This window comes from Vulpes vulpes, chromosome 7 (assembly GCF_048418805.1).
Source record: "Vulpes vulpes isolate BD-2025 chromosome 7, VulVul3, whole genome shotgun sequence".
In the NCBI taxonomy this organism is placed as follows: Eukaryota; Metazoa; Chordata; class Mammalia; order Carnivora; family Canidae; genus Vulpes; species Vulpes vulpes.
This window is the reverse complement of record NC_132786.1, coordinates 73,641,067-73,658,028: the sequence shown is the minus strand read 5'-3', so window position 1 is coordinate 73,658,028 and position 16,962 is coordinate 73,641,067. Positions and strand designations below refer to the sequence as shown.

The 16,962-nt window shown below is 40.2% G+C and overlaps 1 protein-coding gene across 1 annotated transcript in view; it reads left to right on the top strand.

Moving 5' to 3' along the window:
* The window catches only part of SND1 (staphylococcal nuclease and tudor domain containing 1), a 417,294-nt gene that overhangs the window by 213,631 nt on the left and 186,701 nt on the right, over positions 1 to 16,962 (top strand). The window contains exon 13 of the mRNA XM_026010782.2: positions 13,887 to 13,997. Within this exon, the coding sequence (XP_025866567.2) occupies positions 13,887 to 13,997 (111 nt within the window). The remainder of the gene's footprint in view (positions 1 to 13,886; positions 13,998 to 16,962) is intronic.

Genomic DNA, 16,962 nt, shown 5'->3' with positions numbered 1-16,962 from the left:
TTTTTAAGATTTTATTTATTTATTCATGAGAGAGAGAGAGATAGAGGCAGAGACACAGGCAGAGGGAGAAGCAAGCTCCATGTAGGGAGCCCAACATGGGACTCGATCCTAGGTCTTCAGGATCACATCCTGGGCTGAAGGCGGCGCTAAACCACTGAGCCACCTGGGCTGCCCTGCTAATTCATTTTTAAATTATGTTCTAGTTCCCATATATTCTAATTTATTTTATAGAGAATTTAGATCTGCTCCCTTATTTTATAGATACAGAAGCTGGTACAGACTTAGCTTCTTCACAAGAGTTTAAACAGCCAGAGAGCTGGGTTAAGAACTGAGATCCTCTGCCCTGAATCACTGCTCTGTGTCATGAGTTCTTTATGAAACAAGCTCATAATTGCTCTCTATGGCCACAAAGGCTGGAGGAAGTGAGAAACATTAAGTGGCTTTCACTATTGAAGAATAAATATAAATGCTGCATATAACTTCTCTCGTTGGATGAAGGAGAATTGATCAACATTTTTCAACATTTCTTTTTTATCATATTCATTTGTTTTACTATGTTATTCTTTTTACCCATTTTTCATAGTTTATCTAAAGATTTTTTTTGCCCTATTAAAGTGCTGATATGAAATAATGCCTTGTGTTAGACCCTCTTAAAAACAAGCAAACAGGGATCCCTGGGTGGCGCAGTGGTTTAGCGCCTGCCTTTGGCCCAGGGCGCGATCCTGGAGACCTGGGATCGAATCCCACGTCGGGCTCCCGCTGCATGGAGCCTGCTTCTCCCTCTGCCTGTGTCTCTGCCTCTCTCTCTCTCTCTCTGTGTGACTATCATAAATAAATTAAAAATAAAAAATAAAAACAAGCAAACAAAAACCTCTGCCACGCTATAAATGTCTTTTAAAAAGTTGGTTTCCTTTCATGTGCATTTTGAAAGGCCATCAGACCAAACAAAGCTAATATGGAATGTTTTTAGTTCCTAAACATATAAAATTGTTTTAACTGGTAAGCATTTTATCACCTCTAATTTGTTTTTTTCCATTAAAATGAATGTAGTTGGGACATCATTTTTGTTTAGAAACTCAAATAACTAGTAGAATATCTCTTTTACTAACAATAGGCCTTCTTTACATTGACCTTGTTCACCCATTCTTAAAAGCACTTATAATTGATCCCTGCACCTGAATATAGTAGTACTTCTGTAAAGGCATAGACCCATGTTTTTTTGACTTTATGATATTTGCCTTTCATATTACACATTTTAATTAATGTTTATGGACATTCTTCAACTGACTTATAGTGGCAATATCCTCAAAGCCACCCTTCACTACTCTCCTTTTCCTGCACTTCTGCTTTTCCTTAGGAAAGTGGCTAGAACTGTTAGAACTGTTAGAACATCACTCCTAAAACAGTTATAGATTGGTTGGAGAACATCACAGAGGATCAAGTGTTCAGTTACAGATCATACCAATAAGTCCTTAACTCAGCTAGTAGTGAGAGCAAGATAGAGTTGTCCTCCCTAACACTAAGTACCTAAGCAAAAAAGGTAAAGGTTAGTGCTGTCCAGCCACCAGCCCTGGATCCTGTGGTAGGATGAGATTTGGGTGATTCAGTGGAACTCTGGAAGAGAACACCTTATATGGCCTTTTTCTTTTCTTTTTTTTTTTTTTTTTTTTTTTTTTTTAAGATTTTATTTATTTATTCATGAGACACAGAAAGAGAGAGGGGCAGAGACATAGGCAGAGGGAGAAGCAGGCTCCATGCCGGGAGCCTGATGTGGGACTCATCCCAGAACTCCAGGATCATGCCCTGAGCCCAAGGCAGGTGCTCAACCACTGAGCCACCCAGGTGTCCTTATATGGCCTTTATCGGGCTTGCAGACCCTGCAAGCCTCACTATGGCACCCGCCTCTCATCCTAGGCCTTGGCTTCCAGGACCTGGTTTAAAGGACCTGTGACCTATGTAACCCATGCTTAGGGACTTTTCCTTTAAACTCTTGGGATGCAACTTCATTTTATAAGTTAAATCCATTAAGATGTTGTTAGTTGTAAGAAACGGCAACAACTCTGTCCTAAAGAAGAGAATAGGTTGGGAAGTAATGAGGAGCTAAGAGAACTGACCTAAGGCTGGAGTATCAGACTTGGAAAATAGATAGGGATCAGGGCACCTCCAAAGGGGCAGGAAGTAGGATAATTGTCTTTACTTTGGTGCAGTGTGCCTAGGACACCATCATCATCTGCATGGGGCGCTGCCCCAGAGGAAAGACACTGTTGTAAATGAATTCTGACTGCGTCTTCTCCTTTGCATCACTCCTAAATCAGGAGCATTTAACTGAGAGAGCCACTGTCAACACGTCTGTGCTCTGGCTGCTAGGGACAGGGTCAAGGACAGGCATCTGATGATTTTTATCTTCCTTGGTAGAAGCCTCCAACAGTGGAATATTGCCATTTGTTGAAAGGGGGATTGCAGTTGTCTCTTATATCCATTGTCTAACACATGGATAATTGTCTTTCAAATATGTGTAAAGACCATGCACAAAAGTATGGAATGACTACAATCACCTTTTGTAGTAGGACCTCTTCCAGCTCAGTGAATTGATTCATGAGTCCAGGACAGTGGTAGGCAAAGGAGCTGGAGCAGATAAAATAGGGGATAAAGAAAGCATATTTATGTCTACAATGTACATTTCTACCTCGTGTTGGAATATATATTGGGAGAAAAATCATCACACATCTTTGAATCATTTCTCCTCGTCTCCTAGAAAAAAGTCCTCCAAATGCTCAGAAGACAATTACTATAATAAGCAAATAATTATAATTGTTAATATATTTATTGTAGCTAATATTAATAACCGTGTGATCAATTTATAATATGTGGCTAGATTATTTATTTATTTTAAAAAATATTTTATTTATTTATTCATGATAGAGAGAGAGAAAGAGAGAGGCAGAGACACAGGCAGAGGGAGACAGGCAGAGGGAGAAGCAGGCTCCATGCCGGGAGCCTGATGCAGAACTTGATCTCGGGACTCCAGGATCGCACCCCCGACCAAAGGCAGGCACCAAACCGCTGAGCCACCCAGGGATCCCCTGGCTAGATTATTTTAAATGTCCTGATAAGTTTTTAATGGATTAAGGGCATCTTGGATAGTTCATGTACACAAAATACTTATTCCTATTTTATAAAATTTTTAAACTTTTTTTTTTTTACTAGAGAAAGAGAGAGAGGACAGAGCAAGAGAATCTTAAGTAGGCTTCATGCCCAGCATGGAGTCCAACGCAGGACTCAGTCTCAGGACCCTGAGATCATGACTGAGCCAAAATTAAGTCAAATGTTCAACCAACTGAGCCACCCAGGTGCCCCCTATTTTATATAATTTTTAAAGGACAGCTGTACCATAAAGGGAAACAGGCTGAGAATCTGAAGGATCTTAGTTGCCTATTGTGGTGGTGCTGCTCTCTCTGTTTCTGTTTCTCTCTGGGTCCATCTTCATTTGTATATGGAGGTTTTTGGATTGGATTATCGTTTTGGGCACTTGTTGCTCAAAAATTCTCTGACTCAGTTATTGCCTTGTTTTCATCTAGCGCCCACAGAACCCCCCCCCCCCAACCCCCCGGGAACTCAAGAGTGCAATCAGTCAGCTAGCCAATAAATATTTATTGAGTGCCTACTAAGTGTTTGGCTTTTTTTTGGACCAGTAAGGGATGTGATGTGGTTGGGAAGACAAGATATATACACAAAGGGAGATAATAAGATACAGCAGTGCAAAGATGAGTATAAAATGAGTGGCACAGCCAACAGCATAGAGATGGGGAGAGTGCAGCTAGCTTGCTTGGTAGCTAAATGGACTGAGATTGAGAAGATTGAAAGGTGTTTAATGGACTAGGTTTAGAGAGGTATTTGAAGGCTCTATTGCAGAATGCCTTTAATAGTCTGTTACCCTGTAATTTATGACACTGTATAGTCAAAGGAAAACTGGAATTGGAATTTAAAGATCGGGCTTCTAATCGTGCCTCTGCCACGTAGAAACAGGATTACTTGTAAGTCTGAACTGTTTACTGTTTATACATAATCACTTTGCGCATCACAAGCAGGAGTAAATTAATGTGTTAAATGCCTATCCTCTAGTAAACTCCCAGTTGATGTTCATTAAATTTGAAATTTTCTTTTGAATGAAAATCAAAGAAATTGTTCTGTCATCTGATATTTACGGCATGGGGCTCCGGTAAGGTGATTCGCAAGATCCTTTACATCACTGAAATGCCAAGTGTCTGCATAGCCTTTCTTGGTTATAACTATCACTCGTGACCTTTATAAACTTTCCATGCCTCATGTGTCTCATCTGTAAAATAGGGATGATAAGAGTTCCTAACTCCTGGATTTTGTGACCATTAAGTGAATTTAATAAATGTGTAAAGCATTTAAGTAGTACTTCAAAAAGTCAGTGTTCCCTCTAACCATTTTCTCCTAACCCTCACCCTCTCGTCCTCCTCCCCACTTCTCTCTCCCTTTCTTTCTGTATCCCCTTTTCCCCCTCCACCAACCTTCTCCTCTCCTTTCCCTCCATCAGCATTTCATATATGGTAACTTAATATTGTTTCCATGTTGGAAAATTTCAAACAAAAGGTCACTGTAATTGTGGTGGGTGTGAGAATGAGGATCACTCGCGAGGCATGCTTAAAGATGCTTCAGCTGACAGTGTTGAGAATTGGTAGGCATTGCAAGGAGACCAGGGAGGGGAAAGCTGTTGTAAGTAGTCCAGGTGAGAGGGAGTGGGAGCCACAACTGGGTGAAAGAAAAGAAAGCATTCATGAGGGAAAGATTGGAAATTTGAGTTGAAAGTTTTGACAACTAATTTTATGTGGAAATAAGAGATCAGGCAGGCCTAGGTGACTGGGAGTGTGATGGCCCTACGGTTAGAGATGTTAGGAGAATGAGCTAATTTAGTAGGTTTTAGAAAAGCTTAATTTGGGGAAGGGAATTTTATTTTTGTAATGCTCAGTTTTACATGGTGATGAATCATGTGAATTCACATGTCCTGCAAATAGTTGGAAATGTAACTGCGTGGCATATTTAGCATTGAGGGGCCCAACATGGCTGGACTGAGAGTACATATTTGTTAGACAGTTTGCTTTCTTCAAGCTAGATCCAGTATTTAATTGCTTAATAGTGTTTGAAGGATCTATTTGTCTCCTGGGAAGGAAGACAAATAGATGTGTCACTTTGGGTACCTACTCTGTATTCTGTCCTATAGTGTAAGGGAGATTCAGAAAAGTCTGAAACAGACATTTTTCTTTCCTGTTTCTTTTCTGTCTGATTTTGAGGTATGGAGATTGGGGAATATATTAGGTATTTTGAAGGTGGACGTTGTTTTATTGCCACTTATATTTAATATAACCCTCCTACTTCATCCAGGAGTCATCTCAGATAGGACTGGTAGGTGCAGTGAGACTCAGAGGAGCTGACATAATAGAGTATAATAGCAGTTTTCCTTCTCTTAGAAAGCTGTAACCATGATACTGCTGAATAAATGAAACTATCATGTAAGAGGTGGCAATGAGATTACAGCACTGCAGAAATCCTGGGGGCAGTATAAAATTGTCTGTTTAGTAAGCATAACTATTTTATATATAACTATTTGATCTTATGCTGCTTCTCCTTCCTTTTCTAAAATCACTTTGACCCATATTTTTCAACACTATTCTCTCCACTATCCAGGGTTAGATGTTAATTCTACTGCTTCCAAGTATATTTCCATCTTCTTTTCCTGTTAGTTGTTCTTTCAGGAGATCAAGAATAGATATGAGGTGAGGTGTGAGTGGAACTAAAGTAATGGGTATGATGTGGCACAGACCACCTTGGGGTAGAGAATTAGCAGTTCTTGACAGGTTGAATATGAAGTGACATCTCTTCATCACCCACTTTTGAAACCCTGCTCCCTAGATATCTTTGCTTTTAGTTCTTCCTAAACTGAGGAGTACTGTTGGTTGCTCAGTGGGACATGGCCTCTGAAGCGAGAGGCTTTTGTCAGTGCTCAGGAGTAAGCCTATTATTAATAATGAAGTTTTGATGGATGTGTACTGTGGGGACTCAAGGATTTATCTGTCTCCAAAGCAGTAATTTATTCATGGAATGATTTTTTTTTTTCTTTCCCCTCCATCTTCCCTTTCTTCTTTCCTCCCTCCCTCGTGCCCTCCTTTCTTTCTGCCTGCCTGCCAGTCTTGTTTATGGGCCTTCTTCAGTTCCACTAGAATTGTGTAACCCTTTGAGTTCTTCAAACTGAAGTCAGCCTCCATCAGTCTTCTTCCTTCTTTCCCTCCAAAGCCCCCTCCTGCTGAGAAAGCAGGATTAGGATTCATTAAAGTACAAAGAGGAGACAGAGTCCATGTTTCAAGAGTTCTTGACTTTCATTTCTCAACTGCAGTCTAGAAAATGCTCTCATCAACAAAACAGTTGTGTTTAGAACCTGTACATATTCTGAATGCTCATTAAAAGTGAACTAAAACTTATTGGAGAGTTTTGTTCAGAGGAGTGGGGGTTGGTTTCTTGGTTTTGTTTTGTTTTATTGCTTAATTTGCTTCTGTGGGTTCAGATCAGTCTCATTCCATACTTGCTTATTCGTGAGTCTGACTTGCTGGGGTCATGCTTCTCTGTGGGTTATGTTGTGTCTTGTGTTCCACATAACCACATCTGAGTTGGTGGATATCCAAGTCAGGAGCAAAGATGTCCTATCCTAAGACTCCAGGTGCCTTAATACAGCCCTTGGTAATTATTGCTTTTCTTCTTCATTTTACCATAGTTCCTGGCTGAGCCTGTCTAGGGACATCAAGAAATTTTTATCTTCTTGTTTTCAATTTGTGTCATGAATTCTGGGAAAGTCTCTAGCCACTGTTCAGATCCTTTGGTGGTCGTCCTGGTGATAGGACTTAATAAAATAAAAAAAAGGGAACTTTTAATGATGAAAAAATCCAAAAAAAATCCCATTTTATTTTTCAAATTATGTTAGTTCAAAGGTATGGTAGGAGAGATTTGGTAAATCTTTAGAGGGCGTTGTGTGCCACCTCAAACGTTTCTAATTATTGATGCTTTTAAAACAGTTTCCTGTCGACATATGCTGCTTGATTATGTTGGAAGTGCCTCTTGAATGTATTTTAAGAAAAAAATGGTGTGTGTGGGGGGGCCGCATTATTGTTCCAGATCCATAGGACCTCAGTCAATGGAGATTGGAGGATAAAGACATTGGGTGGGAGGGGCAACACGTTCCCCCTTGGTGTCATTAACATACTAGGTTTGGGAAGCTACCTGTTGCTAAGACTTTTTCCTGGTTTGAGACCTGGTTGAAAACAGTAAATCTATTCATTGACCATTGTCTGTAGATGCCTCTCATCTAGAATTTCACTCTCGCCCTTTATAGCCTATTTTGTCAGCCTATAAAAAAAACAAGTCTGTCTCAAGCCTGAAATTGTCAGGTTCCTGACTCAAAGGGCATGGATATTAGAGGTCTTAGTGTGAACTTGTAAAGAAGATCTAAAGGGAGCCTGGCTTTTGGGCCTGGTAGCCGTTAATCATTTTCCCCATTTCTGCACTATCTTTTTAGAGTGGAAAGCCAACCATATGAGTAAAGGTAGACCTAATATTCTAAAGGAAATAGCTTTCTAGTCCTTACTGCTTTCTATCTTCTTATCAAATCCTATGGTGACCTCTTTCTCCTTCCTTTTCTCTTACCTGTTTGTGAAGAGAGACATCAGCATTTTGTAGTGTCTCTGGTTCAGCCCCACAGTAGTACATCCCTTGTATAGCTGAGGAAAAGTGAGATGAGCCATCTGGTATGTTAGAAATCAATATTGAAACCCTGTCAGCTGGGGATCTCCATCCCAGCACTTGTGAGAAAGCCTCTCCTTATGGCAAAGGTACAGCCAACGTAAAAAGAATGTGAAGGTAGTTTTCTGGCTTTAAGACACTGGAGTCTTCAAGGGTCATGGGTGACAGAGAGCCCAGCTATATGCCCGATGTCTTGTTTGTTGGATCCATGTTGTCACAGTGAATAGCCGTGGGGAGCATATTGTACTTGGCATATGAAATTTGACTACGGAGCCTTAAAGTTACTGTAAAGGCATTGTATGGAAAATGTATGTATCTGTATGCGTGCACACATGTTGAGATATGAACCTCTGATACAGATGATGTGACTTTTGTGAATGAATTGAGCTGTTAATTATCTTCAACCCTTTTCTTTTGCCTTGATTTGAATGTAGGCTAGAGATATTTCTTTATAGGCTTACATTATTCTGAATGTGTCCTTGTGTATGTTTACCAAGAGGAAAATATTCTGCTTTTGCAATGTCCATGGACATGTCAGTGACTGATAAAATGTAGATATTTTCTGAGTGGAAAGTGTTAGGGTCAAATATCTAGATAAAGATCTGTGAGACAGAGCTATTGAGTTATCTGTTATCCCTAGTCACATGGAGAATGAAGGGGGGGTGTGCATGCATGTGCACAAGTGTGTGTGTTATGGAATTACTCTTTTCCCACTCTTGAAATACTTATCCATGTAGCAGATTCTGTTTTATCAAGTAATGCATTCTCTTTAAATTAGCTCTAGTGTTAGGACCAAATCATAGAAGTCACAAATGTGTGAGTGACTGAGACTGTGTATGTGTGTATATATAGTGAAGGTTTTCATATAAGTAAAACTATTAAGGATAATGGAAGCCAAGTTTCCATCAGAAGGGAAGTAACAGATATGGAAAGGAAGAAAATGAAAATGAACTCTGTAGTGTTGGAGTGAGATTGTGGGTATCTTTGTGAACTCATGGTAGATGGTTCAGGTTCTCTAAAACGCTGATGCCAAGACAGAATTAGACATGAAAGAGATTAATTGGTGGAAAACCCTTCTGTGGGAAAATGGGAGGGGAGCTCAAAGAGGCTGGGAGTGCCATCAGACTGCAGTGCAGCCCTAATATCTATGGCAAAAGATGGGAGTAAAGGAAGGTTGAATGGAAAAGTCTGAGAGTTACCACAAAGCCAACAAGGAGTCCTTAAGCCAAAGTTGCCATCAGAGAAGTCCCACATCTCTTAGCAATAGGCCTGCCTTAGTATCTGCTGTGCCCACGCAAGGAGCAGCTGGTGGGAAGCATAGCTTTGGCCGAAACAGTGATGGATTTCAGAGCACAGCAGCTGGGACTGTCCATCAATTATGCTTCCTGCAGTCAGAGATCCAAAAGGCACATTTTCATGACTGCCACACACACAGTAGTTATAGATTGATCTAGAAATAAATGTATGGGAATAAAGATGTAAATGTGGGCTCTTTAGATAAATGGCTAATTTCAGAGCTGCAGAAAACTGTACAAGAGAAGCCTGGAACATGTTGTTATACCAGAAAGCAAGGAAGTACTCAAGGAATGATGGGGGTGGGAGCATGTCCAGAGGAAACAGAAACCAGCTTGACATGGCTCCCACTGGCCGAATTGGGAACCATTTCAGTATCACAACAAATAATGATAGTAGTGGATTATGACTAAATGAAATGACATTCCATGATGTTATCTTGCTATAATTAAATAAATGAATAACTTTGGAATTTGAGGGATGAAAATTATATAATTCAAAGTCTCTTCAAAAAATACTTATCAGGGGATCCCTGGGTGGCTCAGCGGTTTAGCGCCTGCCTTTGGCCCAGGGCGCGACCCTCGAGTCCCGGGATCAAGTCCCACCCACGTCGGGCTCCCGGCATGGAGCCTGCTTCTCCCACCCCCTGTGTCTCTGCCTCTCTCTCTCTCTCTCTATCATAAATAAATAAATAAATCTTTAAAAAAGAAACATCATTCATAAAGAGAAAAAGAGTAACTTTACAGTGGAGAAACCTGATAGGCACTACCTTATGAACTGATCAAAGTGAACATATCAGTAAATTGTACATTTCATAGAAGGCCAAGGGAACAATACATCCATCACTTCTATGATATTCCTGCTAAAAATACGTAACTTGCATCTGATCACAAAGAAACATCAGACAAACCAAAATAACTGGGCTGTACTCTTCAGAAGAGTCAAGACTGCAGGGTAGCTTAAGAAAGATGGCAGAATTGGTCTAGACTAAAGAGACATGGATCCTTTTTCCCCCCTAAATATTCTATTGGAATAATTGACAAAATTTGATTAGGGTTTGTGGATTAGATGATAATAATCTATCTTTATTGGTATTCTGGTTCTATTATTTTTTGATTTTGTAGGAAAATATCCTGAATTGTGGGAAATGCACACTAAAGATTTGGCGGGTGAGGGTATAACAGATGGGTTACTCACTACCAAATAGATGAAAGAGTAATGACATGTTCCTTGTTACATGCAGTATGTCCAACTTTTCTGTAAGTTTGTTTCAGAATTGCACACATATACACCAGTTAAGTAATTGAGGTAATCTTAGACAGTTATCTGACCTATCAGTGTGTTGCTGTTCCATCCTTGGGGTGGGGTTTCGGGATGGGGAAAGGCAGGCAAAAATGTGATGAACTATAAACTACCATAATTCAAATCGACTTTTTAAGAATCCTCTTTTGTATGGGCATAGAACACCTGTTCACCCTGTTGGCAGAGTTTACTACCCCATGGTTTCAAAGGTATCTTATGAGGGGAAAGTATGAGCTTTTTGGAATCTGCTTGCTGAGGAAACAGTGGGCAGAGAAGGTGTCAACTATGTGGAGACCTTTTGAGAAAGCCTGTATGTGAGGTCAAAGTTGTTTGTGCTTGTATCAGAAACATCTGATCATGCCTGATGGCAATAGTTCAGTTTTACCAGAACCTAAATTTCTCTTTTAGCTTGGAGAAGAATTTCAATCTCAGCACTAATTCTTTGTGTTTCTAGCTGATACAGAGAGATGATTTCCTGTTAGACTTCCAAGGCTGTTAGGTCCCTTTTTATATGCTGATTATGAATTATCCATTCGAGCCAGACATGTGTAATTTGAGTAGAATGACTGATACACTCAAGAAAGCAGAACTTATAAATTTGTCTAAAGCACCCTAATGCCATGGCACATAATTTAATGTTTTCTTTTTTTCCACTGGGCAACTGGTCAATACACCCATGTCAGGTTTTGAGCCATCTTTGGCCAAGGGGAAAATCTCCTGACCTTTCATTAGTGGCCAAAAGAAATGAATGAGAGAGTCAAGTACATGGATCTAGGCTAATTCCCTTTCATTCTCTTTAAATTGAAATTTTTAGATAATGTAGAGGAGAAAGACAAAAGTTGGTAAGGCACATAGAAAGTTTTTGTCCTTAGTTCTATGCTGGGCAAGCTTGGTTAATAGTTGCTTAGTATAATAATGTTCCAAGGCTGTATTTCCAAAACCATTAGGTGTTTTTCTGATACTCCAAAAGAGTATCTCAGAATTTTCAGGATGTATTAAAACAAAAATAAAAGAATGTACTGTGATTTTTGCCACATGTAAAATTACCCTGAATAAACTAAGTTTGTTCAGAAAATATGTACTGCCTATTTTATGCCAGCTATTGGTCTCAGCACTTCAGTGTAGAAAGATGCAGCCCTGGCCCTCTCAGAAAGACAGATAGGCAATTAATTAATAATTGTAAGATGGGGTGATGAGTCCTCACAGAGGAATATACACCAAGAAGAAAATATATGTGATGTTATTTTCACATGTCTGCCTCGTAGTAAACACCCAGTAATGACAGCTGTTATTATTTCACGTGTTTTTACTCTCCTTACTGCTCACTAAGCACCAGCACCACTGTTCCTCCAGGAGAAATCTGTAATTAGGGATAAGAAGCAAAGAAAACAAGGCTTACGCACTAAGCCATGGAGAGAAGGGAGAGGCTGGTTGTGGACAGGTTGTAGAGTGGGAATCCTAGGCCTTATCTGCTTTGTCTAATAATGTCTGTTAGCTGACAGGATACAGAAGGGAAGGACTGTGCCCTTGGTTGTTTGCTGGCTATGTAAGTTCTCAGTTCCATTCTGCGGATTGATGTGAGCAGTACTAACAGGAGTGTATCACTGAACATTTGTGCTATTTTGCTTCATTTTCTCTCTTCATGTAGGGGCTTATTTGTGTGGATCTTTTCTTGCCTGCTCAGTCATTCCAGCTTTCTCCTTCAATCCCCATGTATTGACTGTAAAATGTCAGCGTGCAGTAGTTCCAAATGCAGTAACAAATAAGTCTTTGTTCTTTGAGCATTTCAGGTCACCAAGACATCTCAACCTGCCATAGGTGGAGCCATCCCCCTAGTCTCTCTCACCTGTTGGTGGGTGGAGCTGCTCTCCTGCCCCTTTGGGGTTCTTGATAGTACCCTTAGTTAAATTCTCACCATAGATCAATACCTACAGCTGCTGATTTGGGGCTGTTGGTATTCTCCATGCTGCCAAACCCAACTCTGTGATAATGAGAGCATTTGCCAGCACACTTATACGGTGACTCAGGAGACAGGGTGGCCGGCAAAGCAGCCTCTTTGTGGGAGTGGATTTTGAGAAGTGCTAATTCTGTGGCAGTTTGGAGATATTAATATCATGCTGGCAGTAGAGGGGCACATAATGAGAGCGAATCAGCCATAGAATCTTTTCCTCTTTTCTCTACCTGCACATATTTTTTTCTTCTTCTTTTAAAAAACTAAATACCTGGGTTTTGATGAAGAGAACCCTTCAGTGGTTTAAACATGCATGTAGAATGGTTAGTCTGGCTTCCAGCATCTCTAAAGTCTGGGGTTCTAAGAACGTTAGTGTGTTAAGAGTTAACTACATTTCCAAACAACACTAAATCATAGCATATGGTACAGTAGCCTATTGCTTACCCTACCTCCTCCCTGTAGGGCAGCTAACCAGATGGTCTGAGTGGGGCCTTTGGTGTAACTATGACAGACACAAAGAAAGACATAACCATCACTCTCCCCCAATAGTATCATGCCTCTTGTCCTACAGTGCTTGCTGCAGGTAATTTTTGAAAATTTATTTTTGCAGTTTGCAGCTTATTTTGCTTCACATCAAAAGTCTTTTTCCATCTTGGGGAGGAACCATGCAAATATGCTCTATTTGTTGTCTGAGAGTATTTCCAATGTACTCTTCTCTAGTTAGAGTATATGGAGGCCACTTAGAGTGGCACCTCTTATTCTGGTGAAGAAGACGACACATTTGAGAATTGCTTTAATAAACAGGGTTTTAAGCTAAATATTTCTGTAGTCCTAAAAGGACTCTCTATTTGGAGTATTGCTATGAAGCTGGTCATCTCAAATTTACACTTCTTACCTAATTTTTTCTTCTATCTCATGCCATTTCTTCATAAAGAACTTCCATTTTTACCATGTGAACCATGCACCAGCCACCAAATTCATAGTTTTACCTTCCAGAAGCCCCTTTTGGGTGGAAGAGCCACTGTCAGGAGTTCTGAGGAGAAGAGAAGCACTGAGGTATTAGGTTAAACTACCCTTTCTAACATTGCCAAGCTGGAATGAGGCATTTTTCTAGTTACAGTATAGACTAGAAAGGAGATTTTAAGAAATTTAGGTCATGCTTTTACGTGTTTTGTTTTTTATCTATGTGCCTGATATTTTAGAGAAGACTTTTCTTGAGGGTAGTGGCTTGTTTATAACATTCTGTAAATAGCCCTGCCTAATGTGGGCTTTTTACAGATATTTTCTGCTAGTTTTTTTGTATGGATTCATATAGCATCTGACTGTAGTAACCAGAAAGGTGCTGAGCGAGGTAGGAACTTTGGTATTCCATCTTTTATTTGGATTTCTAGTTAAGCAACTCATTGGTCTTCTCCCTGCCTGTGTCAGGATGTATTAAGACCTCCAGGTGCTAAATGTTATTATTTCTGTTGACTGAGCCCTGTATGCAGCTCTAGTGCTCACTGACCTATCTTTTCTGTTGCAGAAACATTGCTGAGGCCCTTGTCAGCAAAGGTCTAGCCACGGTGATCAGATACCGGCAGGATGACGATCAGCGATCCTCTCACTATGATGAGCTGCTTGCTGCAGAGGCCAGGTGAGATGAATAATTCCAAAGTGAACACACTGGGACCAACAGTCCCACTTTTTCTTTCCCACTATCCTGCCTATTCCTGAGCAGAATGTGATGGAAAGCAATATGCTGAAAAAGCTTGTAGTACACTTTTATCCCACACTTTAGGGATCGAAAGAAAAGGGCACACTTTGAATGTGCTGTGTAACCTTGATTAAATACACTTGGACCTCCATTTTCTTTAGATCTGCAAAATAGACATATATTAAATATGATCTCCTGTAGATATAAAATGAAACCTAGGTGAGAATTTAAGGTATTTTTACCACCCCCATCCTGTCGTTCCATGGGACTAACAATGAAGTTCTGCTTATGTGTGCAGGACATTTGCCTCAGGTTCTTACCTCTAGAGACCTCTGCTCCTAAGCCCCTCCCATTAATCACCTCTCAGCCTTTCATCATGTACAAAGGAAATGAAAACATTTATTAGGAAATGAGTTTTTGTTTCACACTTCTGACAGCTGGCAGGAGAGCATTTAAGAAGCCCTGTGACATTTTATTCTTGTCCTTCATCCCTGTAGCTGGTTGCCCCAAGGACATGCGTTCTGCTCAGTGTTATTTCTTAACCAGTGACATTCCCTATGGCTCTTACTCACAGAGGCTTCTGTCACTGGGTGGTGCTGGTAGTTTAGTGATTCCCAGACTTCTTAGGAAAGAACAAAAAATGAGCTGATGCTGAACTAACTTGGGTAGTTCAGCCGACTGCTTGGTCTCAATCAAAATATAGCCACTATTTCAAAGAGGCATGTGCCACACTCAGCCACTTATTTAGTTCTAGAAGTTTGGTAGTTGCCAGGTTATACTCTTCAGTTTGAGGAGGAATGAGTTTGGGCACATGTTATCTATACTCCAGACTTTGTCATTGAGATCACTTCTTTTGCTCTTTGGCACAGAACATTGCCCTGATATGTGACATTTACCTCTAACATCATGTCACATCCTGATGGATAGAGCATCTATAGAATGTCACACAGAATGTCAGCTAAGAAATCAGTGTGTCAGACTGTTGTGGCTTTTTGGATTCTTTCTTGTGGGCTTTTCCCAATAGCCCTTGTCTAAATAAAACCTAATTGACAGGGCAGCCCCTGTGGCGCAGCGGTTTAGTGCCGCCTGCAGCCTGTGGTGTGATTCTGGAGACCCTGCATGGAGCCTGCTTCTCCCTCTGCCTGTGTCTCTGTGCCTCTCTCTCTCTGTGTCTCTATGAATAAATAAATAAAATATTAAAAAAAAAAAAAAAACCTAACTGACAAACACAAAGAGTTCAGTGAAAACACCAGTATCTTTGTTGTTTTAAGACTCTTTAATGGCCAGCATAAAATAATATGATATATAATCCATAATTGGTTTTTCTCTCAATTATTCCTCACTTTTCCTTCTCTCCATGCCTATATTATCACTAAGGCAGCCTGGCTGAAAGAACCCATATTGGAAAAAAAAAAAAAAAAAAAAAGAACCCATATTGGGAAATGCAGCTTCACATTGCTAAGTACTATTTGATGATATAGATACTCTAGGAAATGGATAGCGTTTAGACCACACTTCAGTGGGATTCAGAAGGTGAGTCTGTGCTCAGCCTGTGTGGGTGGGCTCAGTGTGACCTGGTGATAACTTAAAAAAATAGGTTATATGTTCCCAGCATAGCAGGAGCACTAATTAATACAGTGGGATCTAGACTCCTGTTTTCTGCCCTGGTGTCACTCTGCCACTAGTAAATATATGTAACAGGCAAATATTTGCTGGAATTATGAAAATAATTGGTCTAGCTTCTCTGGAAAGTGAGGCCACAACAAACTTTCTTTTTTATTTTAAACTTTTAATTTTTCTAATTTATTCATGAGACACAGAGAGAGAGAGAGAGGCAGAGACATAGGCAGAGGGAGAAGCAGGCTCCTCCTGGGGAGCCCAATATGGGGCTTGATCCCAGATCCCAGGATCATGACCTGAGTCAAAGGCAGCTGCCCAACCGCTGAGCCACCCAGGCATCCCTAATTTTTTTTTTTTTTTTTTAAGTTATGCACCCATCCATTGTGGGGCTTGAGTTCACAACTCCAAGATCAAGAGTTGCCTTCTCTTCCAACTAAGCTAGCCAGCCACCCCAACAAGCTTTCTTATGCTGTTGAAGATAGCTACTTGTGCTATGTTTAATGAGTATGCATAGATATTGAAATTGTTTTTATAGATTATGTTCTAAATATATTTTAAGTTTTTATTTAAATTTCAGTTAAGGTACAGTGTAATATTAGTTTCAGGTGTGTAGTATAGTGATTCAGCACTTCCATACATCACCCAGTGCTCATCTCAGCAAGTGCAGTCCTTAATCCCCATTACCTATTTCCGATACCCACCTCCCCTTTGATACCATCAGTTTGTTCTCTATAGTTAAGATAATGTTTTTTGGTTTGCTTCCCTCTTTATTCCCCCTTTGCTCATTTGTTTTGTTTCTTAAATTCCACATGAGTAAAGTCATATGATACTTGTCTTTCTCTGACTTATTTCACTTAGCATAATACTGTCTAGCTCCCTCAATGTTGTTGCAAATGGCAGGATTTCATTCTTTTTTTATGGCTGAGTAATAGTCCAGTGTGCGTGTGTGTATGTATACACACCACTTCTTTATCCTTTCATCAATCAGCAGACACTAGGGCTCTTTCCATAATTTGGCAATTGTAGATAATGCTGCCATAAATATTGGAGTACATGTATCCCTTCAAATCAGTAGTTTTGTATTCTTAGGGTAAATACCTAGTAGTGCAATAGCTGGGTCATAAGGTATTTCTATTTTTAACCTTTTGGAAACCTCCATACTGTATTCCAGAGTAACTGCACCAGTTTGCATTCCTACCAACAGTGCAAGAAGGTTCGCCTTTGTCTGCATCCTCACCACCACCTGTTGTTTCTTATGTTTTAGCCATTCCAACAGGTGCAAGGT